The 20,421-nt window shown below is 48.0% G+C and overlaps 1 protein-coding gene across 1 annotated transcript; it reads left to right on the top strand.

The window, feature by feature from the left end:
- Positions 1-6,992: 6,992 nt before the first annotated feature.
- LRRC55 (leucine rich repeat containing 55) lies at positions 6,993-19,568 on the top strand. Its single transcript, XM_021082018.1, is given in 4 exon segments — positions 6,993-8,448; positions 9,385-10,728; positions 10,731-10,925; positions 14,956-19,568. Coding segments are annotated over 3 exon segments (933 nt in total). The 5' UTR covers positions 6,993-8,448; positions 9,385-10,226; the 3' UTR covers positions 15,192-19,568.
- The last annotated feature ends 853 nt before the right edge of the window (positions 19,569-20,421 follow it).

The following is a 20,421-nucleotide window of genomic DNA, read 5'->3' as shown; positions in this document are numbered from 1 at the left end:
GCTGAATTTTAGTCACTCTGTCTGTGAAATAGGATAGTCTAGCTATTCAATATATGTATGTTCCTTTTTCTCCCTGTGCTGGTCAACTCTGGCCAACCAAGGAAATGGTCAGTCCCTTTCCTCTGGTCCCCAACCCCTCTCCCACCATAGTAAATGTGACCTCTCTCAATGGGATCTCAAAGTGACAACATTTGCTGTCTCCACCTCCTACTCTGCTGGAAATTGAGTGTAAAGTCCGATCTGTTATTTTACCCCTTTACAACCACTTCTATGTCCTCTATCAGCCTCCAGAAGCCTCTCTTGCAGTTACGGCCAGAAGGGTCATCTTCCTAGATAGACATTTACTCAGCACAAGCCTGCCTCAACCAGCTTTAACTGCTTCCAGCCAAGGGTGCCCAGCAACATGTGCAGCTCATCTGACGCTTAAGAGTGCATTCACTCATTCATGCCACAAAGTCTTACAAAGTTCCCATGCTTATTATGTACTAGACGGTCGTGAAAAAATATAAACATGGCTCTGTCCTTGCCCACAAATTTCCCACAGTTTAGCAATGGAGACAAGACAGGTGAAGATATCAGTACATTGAGAGCTCCTGAGAGAAGTGAGTAAAAAAAAAGCAGAGAGGATGGACTAGGAGTTTGGGGTTAGTCAATGCAAACTATTGCATTTAGAATGAATAAGCAATGAGATCCTGCTGTATAGCACAGGGAAGTCTATCCAGTCTCTTGGGATAGACCATGATGGAAGATAAGAAAGGGAACATATCCTACTGTATAACACAGGGAACTATAACTCTTGTGATAGAACATGATGGACGATAATATGAGAAAAAGAATGTGTGTGTGTGTGTGCATGCATACATGACTGGGTCACTTTGCTGTACAGCAGAAATGACACAACATTGTAAATCAACTATACTTTAAAATAAAATTTTAAAATAATAAAGACAAAGCAGAGAGTTGCAATTCCTAATTTTAATAAATTTAACTATTCGCAGAAACACACTTGATAAACACTTGACAACTTAGGTTGTATATCAGCGGGAACAATTCTGAGCCTCATACCCGCCTGGGACTTGCAGGACAGCGGCAGTGGCTCCAGTTAAGATCTGGCCAACAGGATACTGGGTGATAAAAGAAGCTACTTTCCACCCACCCTTCATTCCCCACCTCTACTTGCCTTCTCTCCCCACTTCCCTCCCCTCGAGGTGGGGGTGTGGGCTGGGGAGTGGGGCAGAGAGCAGGAGCCAATTGCCAATCACATTGTAGATGAATGCACCTTACCTTAAGGCATGCAATTTGAGATTTTGCTGTTTATGTCCCCAAAGTATGCACATCCACCCTCTCTGTTCCCTGTCCCTCCACACACACATCCACAGAAATATGCGTGTGCGCGCGTGCGCACGCACACACACACACACACACCCTCTGAAGTTGCCAGGAACAATGCAGGATGTTAACAACCAGTCCAAAGGGATGATGTGGAGGATCACCGAGGCAGGGGCAGGAAGCAAACATCGAAAGGGCTTAAAAACCAGACCAGGGATCCAGGAACCAAGAAACAGGAAGCAATGGTGAACAGGTCACAAGTTAAAAGGCTGGGCTGGGGTTATTGCCTAAGAACAAGTGCTGTGATTTGAGATGTGGTTCCATGCTCACCTCCATCAACCCTCTCCTAAAATAATAATAAGAAGAAGAAGAAGAAGAATAGTTATAGTTTGTTGAGAGCTGACTGTGTGCCAGGCACTCTGATCCATTTTTCGTAGGTCATTTAATTCTCATAATAATTCTAAGTTGGATTTATTGTTATTAGTATTCCACAGCCCTTGCTGTAACCACTATGTCTCATAGCTTCCCACCATGGAATATCGCCTCCCAGGTCGAATCAAGAGATTTTAAAAAGTGAAGCACAGAAGGCATCCAATCCACTTTTGTATAATGATACAGATAGTGGTGGTAACAGCTGATTCAGGGAGCTTTTAGAAAGGAAAGGAGCTGTGTTAGGTTCTACATGTACTGCCTCTTTCAAATCTTTGGGTACAAACTAAAATCACACCCATTTTAGAGACGAGAAAATTGAGCACTGTAAGGCTAGTTAACTAGCCTAAGCACACACACAGCTAGTAAGCGGCAGAGGAATTATGAGTTAGCTAATCCTCTGCTTTATTCAGTTAACATGATTCTACACGCTTTCCAGGCAGCAGTATTGCCCATCAGGAGACTACAATTAATGATGCTCTCCATGGTATTTCTTTTGTATTAATATAATGTTTGCTTAGCACCCTCCGTTGCTAAGCATTCATATTATTTCCATTTTTTTCATTACCATAAATATTCCTGCTATGAATATTTCTGTATGAACTAATTTCTTGCTAATTGCCAGGTCAAAGAGATCAGCAATTTCCTGAGTGGGCCTGAGCCAATGCCCAGTGCCTGCAGGATGTGTACAGATGCTCCCCCATATTCAGCTCACGGAGTTCTGCAGACGTATTTATTGTTACTGTCGCAAAATGGGGATTTTCATGCATTTAACTGCTAGCGAAACTGTGCCTTTTCCCACGCTTTGTACTAGTCTTCTATGCTGCATAACAAATGACCACACTCTTAGTGACTTAAATGATGATTAGCTCATAGCTCCATAGGTCAGAAGTTCTGGCACAGCATAACTGGGCTTGCTACCCAAGGTATTATTTTACGAGGCGGAAGTTAAGGTGTTGGCCAGCTGTGTTGTCATCTGAAGCTGTGAGTCATCTTCCAGACTCATTGGGGGAATTCAGGTCCTTGCTGTTGTAGAACTGAGGTTCCCATTTTCTTGCTGGCTGTTGGTCAGGGATCAATCTCAGCAACTAGAGGACTCTTAGGTTCTTTCCATATGCTCTCTTCCTCATTTTTAGAGCTAGCAATCTCCCTCAGATACCTTTCAGGAAGGTCCCATGCCATGTTGAGGGCTTGCCTGATTAGGTATTGCCAAACTGGACAGTTTCCCTTTTGATTAACACAAAGTCAGCTGACTGTTGGGATCATCACAGGAGCAATTTCACATCATATCCACAAATGTTGCTGGAACTCACGGCGAGGAGATTATATGAGGCATCTACACCGGGGGATGGGACTCTCAAGGACTGTGTTAATTACCTATTTCTGCTGTAACAAATTACCACAAACGTAGTGGCTTAAAACCACATACGATTATTATCTTACTAGTCTGGAGGTCACAAGCCTACAATCAGTCACCAGGGCTACATTCCATCTGGAGGCTCTAGGAAAGAATCTCTTTCTTTGCTTTTTCCTAGCTTCTAGAGGCTGCCTACATCCCTTGACTCATGGCCCCTTCCTCCAACCACAAAGCCAGCAGGTACCATCTGCAACATCTGCTTCCATCCTCACTTCTCCTCCTCTGACTCTGTTCCCTCTCTCCCTTTTCAGGATCCTTATGCTACATTGGACACTCCTGAGTGACCCAGGCTAATCTTCTCATCTCAAGAATCTTACTTTAATCACATCCAAAGTTCCTTTTGCTATATAAGGTAAAATGTTCGCAAACTTCATAAAAATAAAAATATTTGGGAGGGGTTGTTTTTCTGCCTACCACAGGAACCATCCTAAAATCTTGCCCATACAATGTTTGGCGGTTCTTTTGTTTTGTTTTTTACTGAGCTATAATTAATATATATAATGTTTTATTTTCTGAATTTGCATCAGAGATTTATGCATTATGTCAATTTGTAAGGATGATATTTGTAGCATTTCTTAACATACTTTGCATGAAAAAATATACATTGCATGGATTATTTCAAATCACTTATGTTGAAAGTCTGTTTCTCCATTGAGTTTCTTTCCTTTCTTTCTCTCTGATTTTGTTTTAGCATTGTTTGCTCAGTGAAACCTTGTTGTCTGTCAATGTTGTATGCGTAAAAGCCATCCTGTCTCTGATGACATTCTCCATTTCTTCAACACACAGAAAGTTAGCTTCTCTCCGCAGCAAGGATAAAGGGGCTACTCTGTTCTCTTCTCAATTTGTATTTTGTTCTTGTTTCTCTGTTTTTATTCTTTGGACCATTTGAAGTTTTTTCAATGTATAAGAATGAAATATGGTGCTAAAATCTCAGTAAGAGTTTTTAGTCTGTGATTACTTTCAACATGGTGATTTTGCTTTATATCTTCTATTTTCTGTTTTCTAATAGTGAGAAGCACTTTCTCAAAGTAGGCTATCCCAGGGTCATTTTCCAAAGCACAACTATTGAGTGAAGCCATTGAATTACTTTCAGTTGATAATCTATTTAAAATTTTTTGTTAGGTAAATGCGTTGTCATTACTTGTAAGCATTTCCCATTATCATTATCTTCTTTATTAACATCATCTGTGTTTTCTTGCCCTTTCCCCCCACCCCCGCCAGATGGCTTTTGCTACCAGTTCACCAGATTCTGCTAAATACTTCGTTCAAGTATTATCACGTAGAAAGCAGAGTTATCTTTCTTATTGTTGAAAGATTTTGCAGCAGCTGGAGAGATGAACTTCCCATTTCTCCCTGTATCTTCATTCTACCACGGTTTCACAATTTTCCCTGAACAAATTTCTTATGTGGCAGATTAAATTAATTCTCATGTAGATAAAGGTTTTCTGTTATTATGACAATGAATTTACCATGTGTGTCAAGAAGTCATAATAATAATGAAAGTGATTGTTCCATTCCCTTATATCTACAACTTGTAGATTAATTTCTGTGTGTTTTCCCTGTAGAGGTAAATCCTTGACATTCGTGATTGAACAGTCATGGGTTCAGTAACTTGCAGGAGACCCCAGAAGGCCATAATACATAATAATTTATCATTCCACTGGGGTTCAAAATCAAATCCCTCCCACGGCAAGGCTGCCACCACGTAGGAGAAAGTCCTTTTGCCTGGGGGAGTAGCCAGCCACCCAGCACAAGGGCAATGCCGGATATTATATACCTCCTTCGCTCTTCCTCAGCCCTTTCCTTTGGTGGGTGGCCATGAACATTTTGCACACTAAAGCCTCTGTGAAATCTTGCAATAAATAAATCTGTTTCATTTTGTTTAATTCAATGTTTCTCAAACTCATTTGAGAACAAACATTTTTCTCACAGCGCCCAGTGTACCATGAGGCACCAGTTTGAGAAACAAGGTTAAATACTTAAATTAGAGAATGATTATGTTAAAAAAAAAATCATTTAAAAGATAACTACCCCTATTTAACTTTACTTTTACAGAAGACACACGCAAGATGTTTTTGAGTTGGGATTTTCCCAAAGGTTTTGGGATTTATCTTGCACAAGAATACATTGAAATCATCTGCAAATATGATCTTGTCCTTTCTTCATTTCCCATTTTTGCACCGTGTGTTTTCCCTGCTGCATAACTGCTTTAGCAATTTTGTACTCTGCCGTTTGTTTTATTTTACTCCATTTCATTTGTTCATTAAACAGACGCATCTGCAGTGCTTGCTGTATTCTGTTCTAAGTACTCTAGTAATGGTACCTCAGGTAACCTAAAACAACCCCATGAATTAGGTGCCATTCGTATTGTTCTGATTTTATAGGTCAGAAAATGGTAGTTTCAAGTGATGAGGCATTCTTACCTAGGTCCTATTTTTTAAGGAAGCTGTCACAAATATTTTCCTTCAGTCATATTATTCATTCTAATTCTAAACATATTATGTAAAGGAAGAAACCCTCAATTCTTTTTTATTTGTTTTAATGTGCCTCTAATCAACATTAAATATTAAAATGTACTGCTTACCTTTCTTATTAGCCTTCATCAAGATAATTGTTTTCTACCATTTTTCAGTCCGTGTTAATCAAGGATTACAGTACCTTTGCTTTACTTGTTTATAATGGGTCATTTGTTTCAATGTGTTGCTGTGTTTTGTATGTTAGGATTAAGATTTTATTTCTAAGCTCATAAATGAGTCGAACAGGAGTTCCCATGGTGGCTCAGTGGGTTAAGGACCTGATGTTGTCTTGGTGAGGATGCAGGTTCGATCCCTGGCCTCACTCAAGGGGTTTAGGATCCAGAGTTGCTGTGGCAGTGGCGTAGGTCGGCAGCTGCAGCTCCAATGTGACCCCTGGCCAGGGAACTTTCCTATGACACAGGAGTGGCATAAAAAGGAAAAAAAAAAAATGAGTTGAATGACCGTTTCCTTCTTTAGGGAGGGAGGGCAATACAAATTGGATGTTACCTCCGCCAACTCAGTCCATAAATATGAAGTGGCTACCTTGCTCCCCTGCCGTAGACACCGTATGACATGAAAGAGTCAAGATGACCTTGTTATGAGAGAGGACAGCAGGAAAGGAAGCAGACCATCAACGGCCATACAGGAAAAAGAAGCATGTTTAGAGAAGATTGCGATTTTGAGAACCCTGTAAAGGCCCGGGATCTGTACAGCGTGACGCTTGTTTTCTATTGCCCCATTTCCGTTTCCCCCAAAGATCTCAAATATTACTCAAACAGACCCAGATCCACCACGTGAACACACAGAACTGACATTAGCTATGTATTTATTAATATATGAGTTAGCCCTTATAAGGGCTGAGTCTACATCCACCTTACCAGTGACTATATGCCCACCATGTAACCAAGCACCCAACATACAGTGAGTGCACAATAACCAATTACGAAGAGAAGAAATGAGCCGGCCCTTTGACCAAACCAACCAGTCAGGCTGTTTTTTATTTGTTTGGGGTTTTTTTTTTAAGCTCTAAGTTTTTTTAGTTTTGTTTTGTTAATTGAAGTGTAGTTGATTTACAATGTTGTGTGAGTTTCAGGTGTACAGAAAAGTGCTTTGGTTATCCTCAAGCTGGTTTGGGGGCTGCAATGATGGCCTATGGAAGTTCCCAGGCTAGGGGTCTAATTGGAGCTATAGCTGCCAACCTATGCCACAACCACAGCAATGCCAGATCTGAGCTGCATCTGCAGCCTACACCACAGCTCACAGCAAATGCCAGATCCTTAATCCATGGAGTAAGGCCAGGGATGGAACCTGCATGCTGATGGATACTAATTGGGTTCGTTACAAGCTGGTTTTTTTAAATGCAAGGCAGCAAGAGACTTGTTCCACAGGCCACAAGAAAAAAGATGGTGCAAAGACTTCACCCTCATTCAGCTGAAGTCAGTCTGGGGTGGGAGGGAGCAGAGGATTTGGAGAGACAGAAACAGAACTGCAGAGTCCCTGGGTCTGGGGAAAGGGGACAGACCACAGTTTTTCTTTCTTTTTTTTTTTTAACCATTAAATATTTTATATGGCATAGTAAAAAGAATAACTTAACTGGTAAGCATAACAAAAATAATACACCCTCTGAAAATAAGTAAAATATAAAATGCAGACCACAGTTTTTCTGGCAACTTTCACTCCCCTAGAGACAGATCTGTGTCCACAGCTCCAGGTACCCCACCTGGAAGTGGCAGTTGATCCTTTACTTCTCAAGGCTCTCAGAGTTCATAGGGTCAGGACTTAGGGACCATTAAAGAACCTAGAAAAGTCCTACCTTCCTGTAACTATCCCTGACGAGCCCTGAGCCAGTGCAGTTACCTGGCACCTAGTAACCAAAATACACTGAGATCCAGGGAAACATGCTATATAGATATATCCCATCGAGTGAGTAAACTTGTCTCATGTACTTCTTTTTTTTTTCTTTCCATCCTCATTCATATCTTTACTGTCTCCCCCAGTTTCTCCCCAACTCCCCACTCTGTCCCTTGCTCCATTCTCAGCCCTCCCTTCTGGGAGTGATGCCCTTAAGCTCCCCTTCCTCTTTCTCAGATTCCAGATCCATGCCTTTGCCCCTACTCCAGTCTCTCCCACTGGGCTCTTTTGCCCGCTTTCCCTGCCCACTCATCTCCCCCTGCCCCTGTCCTGCCCTGTCTACCCCCGTCGCCCCTTCTCCTCTGCCCATCACTAGGATCCCACAGGTATGGATTCTGTGACTGCTTCGTTCTCTTCTCTCTCATCTTGGTGGGGTCCATAGCCAGCTCTCCTGTTGCTCAGAGATGTGGAGGCAGTTGCTAAGAGACAGTGATACGTCAGTACCTGGCCCTCGAGGAAAAAAAGGGAGCGAAAAAGGGAGAGAGGAGGGGGAGAGAGGGAAGCAAGAGGGAGGGAGGAGAGGACCTGGCGGAAGCCACATACCCCAGCAGCCTCAGCACCAGCTGAGTTTCAGGAAGAAGCAATGGGATTCTGTGAACTTTCTTCTAAGCATCCTCTCTCCGATTCCCCTTTTGAGTAGAAGAAGGGAAAAGGCACAGGGACCACAGGACGGGGAACCACAGAGGATGCTGCCCCGGGATCCAGGAGCCATGGAGGAGGAGAGGCCGGGGGAGGGGACGAGCCTGGGAGGCAATCTGTTCTCCTGAAGCAGCAAGCGGGGAATTCCAGGATGAGGGAGGGAGACCCGCGTCTGCTGCCGATGGATGGCTGTGTCCTTGGAACAGAGTAAGTGGGCTGCTGAGGGTCTGTGGGAGAGCAGGGGAAGACCTTGGGGCTCAGAAAAATGAGTCTGGTTAAGAGAAGCTGGGGTGATTTCCCAGTGGGCGGGATTGAGGCTGGAAGCAGTAAGAAGAGAGGCAGTTCCGACGAGGGGGTGAGGGGAGGACAAGAGAGGACAGCAAGTGGGCACCAGAGGAGCGAGGGGCCACAGAGGATGTGGGGCGGATGGCGGGCTGAGACACTGGGTGTGTCATGACGCTCAGCCTCTCTGCCTGACCAAGTGTGGGTGTGGGCTCCAGCCGGGGCCAGAGGGGAGAGTGGAATGTTTGTGGAAAAGGATGCTGGGATTACGGGTGTGCACCAGGGGTGAAAGATGGTGGGGGCAGTCCTGCAAGGGGGCTCTGCAGGAGTGCATGTGTAGAAGGAAGCAGGAGAGAAAACCGGGGATGTGTGAGAGCAGGGCAGGGCGAAATATGGGGGAGTCGCAGAAGAACAATGTACGGGTGTGTGAGAAAGAGAGAGAGAGTGTGTGTGTGTGTGTGTGTGTGCATGTATGTGAGAGAGGGAGATGGGACTGCTAGGAGTGAGGAAAAGGGGTGTGCAAACGGCCAGAGCGTGTGTGCATTTTTTCTTAGAGAGTTATTCAAAGGTGGGGTGTTTGGTGCTGAGGCGTGGGGGTGGGGCTAGGAGAAGCAGCAAATGCATCCAGCCCAGGACAGACACCCAGGCAGAGGATGGCTGTGGGTCGGGGTGGGAAGGTTAGTGAGAGACAGCAACGTGAGGATGGAGTCTGTTGCCCACACTGGAGAGGCAGTAGGCAGAGAACTTTGTGGTTGGTGTCAAAGCGGAAGGGGGAGAGGCGTCAAGGAACCTAGGAGAGAGGACAGCAGGGAAGAGGGGGCAGTGGCTTTCTCTGCCTGAGTGCGCTCCTTGTTGACACAGGGAATTCTGCTTCCGCCTGCTGAACACAGAGTCCAGCCGCGGGAGAGATGTGGGCTCCGGAAACCAGTCACCTGAGCTCTCCTAGCTGACCCTCATCCTGCATCCTGCACTTCAGGGACACATGGCTTTTTCCAGCCGCATCAGCCAACAGCAGGGCTCTCCTGGGGTCCTCTCCTCCCTGGGGAAAGAAGCCTCCCTGGGGATTTCAGTATACACTGAGGCTGAGGATTGAGGTTTTCAGAGGCCCATGGAGACCCCCTCCCCCACCGGGCTCCCTTCCCCAAACACCTACAAAGGACCCTCTTGGACCAGAGCCCACTGAGCCACCAGAGAAATGGCCTCTGAGACCTTGAGTGCAGGAGACTCAGACACAGCCCTGGCCTGCTAATCAGTCCCAGACTTGGGACAGGGACTAGGGGTTTTCAGATGTGCCAGGACCTTTAAAAGGCACCTTCCACTTCCCCTCCCACCTCTCAGATATAGTTCAGAGAAGAGGAGCCAGCAGTCATGAGCGAGAGGGGCACAGAAGACCTGCAGGGACCCTTCCCCAATCTGCTGGCAGCTGGTCCTGCCCCATCCTCGCCCCCTTCCTTTCTCAAGTTTTGATCATCTTCTCTGGTCATCCCTGGGAGACCTCAGCTGGATATACTGTCCCCTAGGCTCCCAAGGGGACTTCCTGTGGAGCTCACCCAGGGAGACCTTGGGTGCTTAGTGTCTCCTGGGAAAGGCTTGAGCAATGGTACCACGTGTTTCCAAGCCCCACCTTCCAGGGCTCTGGCCCTTGATGCAGCTGCCTTTCTGAGCCACTGACTCTTGATTCCGTGGACTCAGCCCCGGCCCCCATGGGCTCCCTTCAGCACCGCGGTTGCCAGCAGCCTGAGATGGGGGACACCTGGTTCCAGCTGCCCTGGCCTGGACCCCGTAACCCAGCCGCGCTATTCATTTCCCTTCTGCTGGTGGCTGGGGCGATGCCCTCAGAGGCGGGCACCAGCTGCCCGGTCCTTTGCACATGCCATAATCAGGTGGTGGACTGCAGCAGCCAGCGGCTCTTCTCCGTGCCCCCAGACCTGCCCAGGGACACCCGCAACCTCAGCCTGGCCCACAACCGCATCTCCGCGGTGCCACCCGGCTACCTCACGTGCTACATGGAGCTCCGAGTGCTGGATTTGCGCAACAACTCCTTGGTAGAGCTGCCTCCGGGCCTCTTCCTCCACGCCAAGCGCCTGGCACACCTGGACCTGAGCTACAACAACCTCAGCCACGTGCCGGCCGACATGTTCCAGGCAGCCCACAGCCTCGTGCACATTGACCTGAGCCACAACCCATGGCTGCGTCGGGTTCACCCCACGCCTTCCAGGGCCTGGCGCAGCTCCGGGATCTGGACCTCAGCTACGGCGGCCTGGCCTTCCTCAGCCTCGAGGCCCTCGAGGGCCTGCCGGGGCTGGTGACCCTGCAGATCGGTGGCAACCCCTGGGTGTGTGGCTGCACCATGGAGCCCCTGCTGAAGTGGCTGCGGAACCGTATCCAGCGCTGCACAGCGGGTAAGGGAGGGGGCCCTACCCCCTGACAACAGAGGCTCGCAGGGGAGGAAGGGACTTGAGACCCTGTGCACGTGGTGAAGGCCCAGACCCGGGCTCCCTCCTTGTGCACCTGGGCCTGGCACTGCTCAAGTATTTGCCAAGTCCTTGCTGTGTTCTGGGCTTAGGGACCCGCACTGATGAAACAGACAGCTACCCCCGGCCCCGCGACACTTATGACCTAATAAGGCAGACAGGAAACAAACAAGTAAGAACAGCTCATTAATAATAGACAGTGTTGGACTTTCTGTGTGGCTCACAACAAAATAACCGACAGTATTTACTGAGTGCCCAGCATGACCTTTGAACTTGGCAGGTGTCATCTCCCTGGACCCCACTTTTATTGTCCCCATCTTACAGGTGAAGAAACTGACATTTAAAATAATGAAAAGACTTGGCCAGAGTCACTCGTTTAGAAAGTGGCAGAGACATGGATAAAACCCAAGTTTATTTGACTTCTGAGCTCTGTTCTACTCTACCAGACTGCTTTTTAAGTGTGCTAAGCAGTAGAAACTATTTATTTTAGTAGTTCCTCTCTGTCAGGCCTCTAAATATATTATGTTTTAGCTCATCTCATCCTCTTAAGAACCCTGATGATACACACACACCACACAACGCAACGCACACACAAGGAAACCAAGGCACAAAGAGGTTCAGTAACTTGCCCAATATCCCACAGCTATTAGACGTTGGAGTCAGGTTTCGAACCCTGGCAGTCTGGCGGTATCCTGAAGAATCAGGGTTGCAGTTCTGGGCTCACCAACGGGCTTCAACAGAGTTTCGCAAGGTCTGGACATGGGGGGGTAGATCTGAAAAGAGAATGCGATGTGGCCATTTAACCAGCCAGACCCAACTGTGGGTGGACCGGGAACTGAAGGAGCCAGAATCACGGAGGTTCCATGGGTGCCCAAGCCTGGCCCACAGGCAGTCAATGTTCCCCTGTGGCCCGCAGTCCCCAGCTGGCCTGCGTGGCAGCACTGAGCCTTGGCAGGAGGACAGGCCTCGTGGGGGGCACCACCCAGGGCCTCTCCCGGAGCCTGGGCTCACAGTGTGTTCAGAGCAAGCAGTGCAGAATGAGGCGGGAGGGAGAAGAGGACTGAGTGGGGAGCCCAGGATCAAAATAGATTGGGGGGGAGGGGCTGTAGGTCACGATTCCAGTGTTCCCACGGAGCTGTGGGAGGAAGTTCTCTGGGACCAGAATAGCTGGGGACTGCAATGGGGCAAGGATAGGGGGCAGGAGGGGGAGGCTGCCTGGAGCCATCTCCCAGCGGCCCACCCTCTCCCGGCTGCACCCTCTTCTCCTGGGCACTGAGGACAGGAAGGGCTTGCTGTTTCCTGCACACAAAGGGGCTCCTCCTGCTCTGGGGTCTTCAAGGTCCCTGCTGCCCTGCAGAAGAAACGCAGGCTCCTACCGAGCAGGCCAGGGGTCCAAGGTCCCATCAGTCCCATCACTGCAGGCTCAGGTCAGTACAGGGAAGGGACCAGAGCTCCGGAGAGGGAAAGTGACTGGCCACTGGCACAGCTAGAGACGCAGCTTCCCTGTTCCTCCCCAGAACACACTTTGCACAACGTCACGCTCTCCAGGAAGTGTCCTTGCCAGTGGAGGTAGGACTAGATGATCTTCTTCCCACTGTCTTTTTATGCTCTTCCCCCCTTTTCCTTCATGGGCTTCCCTCACTTTTGAACAAATCCCAATAGAGTTCTCCTGGGATATAAGTCAACTTCAAGACGGGTCCCTTGACTTAGCAGAGGGCTTTGTCAGCCTCCTCCCACCCCCACCCCTGGCTCCCGTCCTGCACGCTGCAAGCTCTACAGGTTGTCCCCACATCCTCTAGCCTCACCATGCCTCATCACCACCTCACTCATGCACACAATAGACCCTGGGGTTCGACATCCTCTAGTTCCAAGAGAAGAGCCCCTTAGTGGTCAACTCCAGGCACCACCTTGTCCTAGGCAGGGTCTGGAGTACTGTCCACACAATCTATAGAGACCCCTCAACCTGGGGTGTGGAGAAAGTTGATCCTTCTTCTGAACCTGACTCCCCTATTTCTAAGGATAATGATCTTCGTCTGTTTCTCAAAAGGATCAATCCAGGAGTTCCCTTCGTGGCACAGTGGTTAACGAATCCGACTAGGAACCATGAGGTTGCGGGTTCGGTCCCTGCCCTTGCTCAGTGGGTTAACGATCCGGCATTGCCATGAGCTATGGTGTAGGTTGCAGACGCGGCTCGGATCCTGCGTTGCTGTGGCTCTGGCGTAGGCCAGTGGCTACAGCTCCAATTCGACCACTAGCCTGGGAACCTCCATGTGCCGCAGGAGCGGCCCAAAGAAGCAGCAAAAAGACAAAACAAACAAACAAACAAAAAAAAAAAAGGATCAATCCAAGTTCATCATCTTATTCTTTGCCCTCAAAAACTATATACAGCGTTTATGCACCACATCATTTAAAATGCTCCATCATTTAAAAATTCCTTCATGTTGATTCTCTTGAACAATTCAGATTTTCCCCTTCTTACATTGCCCCTTTCTTCAGAAAAGCAAAAAAAAAAAAAAATACTTGCCCAAGATGAGAGCTTGAATAATATTTATCCATAGAACAGAGAAATGGCTGGCTACTAGAAAGCCAATGCCTGGCACCATGTGGCAGAACTGCTACCTGCCTGCCATTCCTCACTTCCAAGACAGAGAAAGATGAAACCATTGATAACCACCAGGCACCTGTACAAGTGACCCTGGAAGGATGAGGTGGGACCGTGAATGACGGAGAGAACAGTTATCCCCCTGAAGGAGAGGCCCTCCTCCTACAGAAGTCTACGTGCAGAATATGACCGCCACTGACCCATCCAGAAAGACAAACCTGGGATGATAATAAAAACATAAGATGTCATTATCTATCTAAACTCATGGACTTCTCACTACAACCCTATGACGTGGGTACTTTTACTATCGTCATGTTACAGATGAAGAAACCAAGACACAGGGGGGGTTAAATAACTTACACACATCATACAGCTAGGGGGTGGATAGAGAAGAAATTTGAACCCAGGTCACTAGCTCCAGAGCCCATTCTCTTAACCCTACACTGAGGGGATCTGGAAAGGCCACATGGAGTAGTAGGAAGACCCAATGCTTTCAGGCTGGACAGAGTCATTCGTTCACATAGTCATTTAACAAAGACTGAATGACCACTTCCTTGGACAGGCCCCTATCCTGGGACGAAGGATACCACAGGAAGAGCTCATGTTTGATAATAATAAACAAACTGTGATAAATACACTGGTGAAAATTAAGCAAAGTAGGTAAAATAAAGAATGCCCGGAGAAAGGTGAGGCGGGGGTTGCTCTTTTGTGGAATCATAAGGAAGGCCTCCCTGAAAAGGTGATGTTCAAGCAAAGTCCCAAAGGAAGTGAGGGACTGGGCTGTGCAGAGACCCAAGGGAGAAGCATCCTCACGAGGGGACCAAAGCAGAGGGCCCCCCTCCCCACCCCGAGAAAGGGGACTTGCTCTGGGTGATGAAAGAATGACTGAGAGGTGGGCATGAATGAAGCAGCGAAAACGAGGAGAATGAGAAGGATGGGGAAGGTCCTTGGGGGAAGGAGAGGAAGGCAGGGGAGGGGTTCAAGCTAAGAGTGACATGGCAGGACTTCAGGTTTAAAAGAATCGCTCAGCCACCTGTGTCGAGATGGTTTAAGGGTAGAAGCCTAGAAACCAGTTGGGAAGCTATTGTAAGAGATGTTATGGACACCCCACAAAAAACCCAGATTCACCTTTAGCCGTGGCTACTGAACTTCAGGCAAGTGACTAAAGTCTATATATACAAAGTAGATATAAAAAACCTGCCTTGAGGGTTGTTGAGGGCCCTCAAAAAGGTGAGTACAGCTTTGGGTACATGGAGGAAACTCAGTAGAAACCCCACTTCTCCTGGGAGGGCTGGGGGCGCTCCCTTTCCGCTGTCTCCTCCAGGCACCTCACCCTCCCTGGGGTCTGTGTTGCAGATTCTCAGCTGGCTGAGTGCCGGGGCCCCCCCGAAGTCGAGGGCGCCCCACTCTTCTCCCTCACTGAGGAGAGCTTCAAAGCCTGCCACCTGACCCTGACCCTGGACGATTACCTCTTCATCGCGTTCGTGGGTTTCGTGGTCTCCATCGCATCCGTGGCCACCAACTTCCTCCTGGGCATCACAGCCAACTGCTGCCACCGCTGGAGCAAGGCCAGTGAAGAGGAAGAGATTTGACATGGGTGCCTGGTGACGCTCCACGCTGCCGACCACCACTGCCGCTGGCCACTGGACCCCCTCCCCGGCTGCCCGCTCTGGCTCTGTGGGGCCCTGTCCACCTCTGTCATGGCTCGAACAAGGTCAGGACTCCACCTTTGTGTGAGCTTCGACTGTGGGCCAGGCACTGTGCTAGGAACTGGGACCACTAGGTGAATCTGACCTAGACCCCGCCCCTCAAGGCACTTACCTCTGGTAGAGGACAGAGATTCCAAAACTCTTCCCTTTAAGACCTTTCATCAGCACACTAAGCACATAGTCACGGAAGCTCAGAGGAGGGCTCATCACCCGTGTCTAGAAAAGTCCAAGAGAATTACAAAGTGGCTTGTAAACTGGGTCATCCAAAAAAATGTCTGCTTTGCCAGTAGACAAAGAAAGGCAGATAGGAGCAAATGACAGAGTCCAGGGTACGCATGGTGGGTTGAGAACAGTGAACAATCCCTGTGACTTCAGTGCACGGAGGAGAATGGCGCAGGACCAAAACTTTCCCCCTGACACCCAATCTGTCAGCTCTTGGCGCTGCTCACCACTGCCTCTGAGGCGGGAGCGAGGAGAAAACCTCCAAGCCAGCCCCCTAAGCCTCCTGCTACCCGCAACTGCCAGCTGAGACCACCTTCTGTGGATGGGCCCCCATCCCCCATGGCCACTCGCAGCCTGCTGGTGGGGTCCCACGCAGCAAAGTGAGGATGCACATCTTCAGTGCCCTTTCTCTGTCCCTGTCTCCTGCCTCCCACTCAAGCTTGGGCTTCAGAAGAGGGGAGCAGGAGGCCCAGCAATGGGGCAGCAAGACTCCTGGACCCCCGGGACTCTAATCTTGTGACTGTTCTTGCCACAGTGCTCAAGCCAAGGGGTCTCGCCAGGGAAGTGCACCGTGGGCTGCAGCCCTGTGGCATGATGGTACCCAGGACTGAAAGAGGAGAAGGCCACTACAGTTGTGACCAGGGGAGGATTGGTTCTGTCCTCTAAGCAACTCACCCATTTAAGGGTAAGGGTGAGAGAGCTGTTAATTAATTACCAAGCACTTGCCAGTGTCGGCCACTGTGATAAGCTCTCTCCTAGACAATTCCCTTTAACACACACAACCATCTTTCTTGGGTGAGTGTTGTTGTCCCCATTTTACAGATGAAGAAGTCAAGGCTCTGAGAAGTTAAATCACATGCGACTTCAGGAGCAAAATACAGTCTGTGCTCGTTCTACACCCTCATCCAAGTTGGGGAACGTCGCAGTTCCCTCTAAAGTTATCTAGGTTCAGATTCAAGGAGTGCTGATGAAGCTCCCAGAAAGGACCCGGCACCCCCCTGGGTACTGTTATTACCTGTTGATTCATATACTTCAATCCTCCCATCAAGACTGCCTAGTGGTTTTTTTACATTTATTCCCATTTTACAGAGTTCATTATAGGGAGCTGATTATCTCACCCAAGCTTATCTGGAAAAACTCTAGAAGGAAGGTGATAGGCCGTTCTATTCAGGGAAACAGTGTCTAATCAATCAGTCAAAAAATCAAGTGATTTTATGTGCAAACACAGCTGTCACCATCCACGTTGTCATCTTTGTCTTTGCCATCAGTTTTATCATCTTCCTCATTATCTTCCCGGTATTTGTTCAGTGCTGGACCGTTTGTGAAGTGCTTTGGCATCATTCTCCTCGACTGTTCACAACCTTGTGTAGGACACAAACCAAACATAATTACTCCAGTTTTTCAGGTGGAATAATGGAGACTCAAGAACAGGTGTGACTTGCCTATGAGGCACGGCTGGGACTCAGATCTAACTTGATCTGTTTCCAAGGAGGAACAAAATGCCCGGGAGAGCTGGGAAGTGAGGCCCTAGGAGTCAGCTGCCATGAAGGGCTTAGTAGATCAGCTAAATAAAGAGCAGGAATATGAGATTTAGATGTGCTCATACTGGGGCAAGTCGCAGCCTCTGACGCAGAGAGACACAGATAATAACTGAATAGGAGACACCTGCCCTGCAGTATGTAAATAACGCATTAGAACCGATGGCCATGGTGGCAGCATACAAAAAATAAGACCTCTGGGAGACAGGAGAGAAAGCTGTGTTAACCCATCCTCCTTGAACCCTGCTGTGCTGTGTTGCAAGAGATACAGGAGGGGCAGGAAGGCGGTGGGGTAAGAACCTCTGGGGCTAGGAGAAGACTTCAAGATACAGTCCAACATGTTGGCAAGGCTGTCTGGGATGAGAATTAAAAACAGGGACTTTCTACCTTGCCCTCATCTCCAGCAACTTTGCGTCACTCATCCTCCTGTGAAAGGAATGAAGGAGAATAACACACCATCTTCTAAATACTCTTCCCCTACTCATGCTTCCCTGAGCTAGTCAATCAAAAGAGTGCCCAAAACTTGGCTAGACCTGGGATACTTGACTCTTGTGTCCCTGCATCCTACTTACAGCATCTGGGCCAGCACCTCGCTCCTCTAACAGCAAGAACAGAACTGTGCCCCCGCTCTTTGTCTGCTGTGTCCAGGGATGGGCAGACTAGGGCTGCTCTCCACAGGTCAAGCTGGCAGTCTAAAGTACTGGGGAGGAACTTTTTGAAATAATAGTCCTGGAGTTCCCGTCTTGACGCAGTGGTTAACGAATCTGACTAGGAACCGTAAGGTTGCAGGTTTGATCCCTGGCCTCACTCAGTGGGGTTAAGGATCCAGCGTTGCCATGAGCTGTGGTGTAGGTCGCAGACGCAGCTCGGATCCGGTGTTGCTGTGGCTCTGGTGTAGGCCGGCAGCTGTAGCTCGGATTGGACCCCTAGCCTGGGAACCTCCATATGCTGCGGGTGTGGCCCTGGAAAAAGACAAAAAAAAAAAATAGAAATAACAGTCCTGACACACGTAGTTAAACCTCCCCAGAGGGACAGCATATACATTTATCATAATCTCTTAGAGATACCAGTTTGTTGAAATATAGTTAACATATTTTAAGACATGTAATTTTTTGCCTAGAACCAGACCAAACAAGCCAGCCCTTGAGAGCAAATGTCCTTTCTGATAATACTGTTTAGTTCCCATCAACAGCAAGCTTTTCTGAGTAGGATACAGGCCTTCAAAGAACAGATGCTTCTCCAGCTACTAGAAGGTCACAATGTACAAAGCATTTAACTTCCCTGTGGCCAAGGAGTTCTCTGCTTCTCCCCTGCCACCACCACCATCTTTTGCAGCCTCTCAGAAGCAAGCTTCTAGAAGTACTCTTCTAGAGATAATCTAACCGTCCTGGATGGAGCTGTTCCCACAACCCTGCTAACCAGGAACCCACGGTATTGCTCCTGCAAGGCTTCATTAATTTTTCCAAACCGGTTGACATGTAAGTGGTGGGGTATCTCTGAGTCCGTGTGTCTGTTCATGAAGTTCCATGAATGCTGCATGTCAGCTGATATGGGGCCCATCTCTCTGGAGCCTGAGTTCAAGTTCACTGACATGGTCTTCTTAACTGCCTGTTTATTGTATCACTTACGACACTAGGATGGAGTCATATTAGGGCTGGGGTAGGAATAGCTGCTCAGAAAATATATGAGGCAAATATGTGACCGAGGAGCCTAGTGACAACCTGACTTCTTCCCTCAGTTCTGTACCCCTCAGAGATCTGTCCTCATCAGAAGAATACTTTATGCCAGGCCTGAGGATGACAAAGTTTAGCAAAGCAACAGGGCTATGATGCTCAAGGTCTGGGCCAAGAAAATTGCTCTTTGGAAAAGCTTCTACATCTGTACAATACCACTCTGGACTGGTTGCCTCTGGTCACCCTATGATAAACTCTCACCTGTTTATCTATTCCTGCAGGGATTCCCAGGAAACCCTGCAGATATAAGTCCCCTGAGTTGCTATAGAGTTTGCTGGCTCCTTTCAAGGAACTTGGTATATGGAATTTGAACAGACCAAGACAGCTACTTCTCCAACAGGAAGACCTAGAGCCCCCATTTTCCCGATAGCTGTCTTCATTTATATCACTCTGACATCCTTCCCAGCTCTAGAAGAGTATAAGGAGACACCTTTGTCCATGCCTCCGAAGAACATCTTCCCAAAGCTAGAGGAGCTCATCTGCTCTCCCTACTCCAGAAGGAGGCCAAAGGGAAGTGAGGAAGGCAAGTTGCAAGGTCCTTTGCAAACCACCATCATGTTTGCCACAGCACTGGGTGGAGAGCTCCGGATCCACAGAGCTCTCAAATGTGGAGTGCTGACGTCTGGGGGCGGGAGGGTTAGGGTGGGATGGGGAAAGGGAAGATGCCAACCTTTGTATGGAGATGATTTTATAACCATGCACTTTTGTAACTGTGCAGAATTTTTCATAAATGTACATTAATAATAAAGAGTGTATAGTTTAACAAATTTTCTAAAGAGTTGTGAAGAGGAGGGAGAGGGAGGGAGGCAGGGAAAGAAAGAAAAAGAAACTAGGCGGAATTGAGAAAATATGTGCCAAAATATACACACAAAGGGTCTATGGGGAGGGAGTAGATGGGAATAATTAGGAGATGTGCCAGCCTTGGAGGGGCATGTGTGGAGTAGAAGGAACATCACAGAAGCATATTTCTACCAGGCAAAAAAGAATACGCGTGCGTCTGTATGCACACACCCCTATGTGTAGGCATATTTTGGTGCCTGAAATTACACAAAGAAGAGAGCATATGTCTTCTACATGTTGGTGTTTGCAGCTTTGGTCATCTGCAAAACATGCCAAGGCAAGTGGGTGTGCCTGCCTAGTTAGCATCACTAAGAAGTGTGTGCCAGGGAGATGGCCCATGCCAGTCACATGGGCATAAGGACACTCGCTCAAGCATACAGGTAAACCAGGCATCTAAATGCATGGTGTAGGGCATGGGTGAGGTCACCACTGGTGTAGATTCAGTCTCTGTTCTCCTAGATCAATGTTTTCAAAGGAAGGGATTCTAAACCTCCTGAGCCTTGCAAGTGTTGCCTACACGTCATTAGAAATAAGATGGTTGGGCAGCATACCTTGGGAACAGAGGCAGAGAAAGAAGGAGCAAAGTCTACTTCTTCGTGTGCAATGGAAGCCATTTTTATCTCGGACTCTAAAGAAGAAGTAGATCGAAGCAGGAAGTGGATCGAAGCAGGAAGTGGTTCCTTCCAGCAATGCGTATTGTGACCTCTATTCCTCCCACTCCAATTGCCACAGAGTATAGACAAATACTTCACTCACAGAGTAAAGCCCCTAAAAGGAACA

Source organism: Sus scrofa, unplaced genomic scaffold (genome assembly GCF_000003025.6).
Source record: "Sus scrofa isolate TJ Tabasco breed Duroc unplaced genomic scaffold, Sscrofa11.1 Contig414, whole genome shotgun sequence".
Lineage (NCBI taxonomy): Eukaryota > Metazoa > Chordata > Mammalia > Artiodactyla > Suidae > Sus > Sus scrofa.
This window is presented reverse-complemented; position numbering and strand designations above follow the sequence as displayed.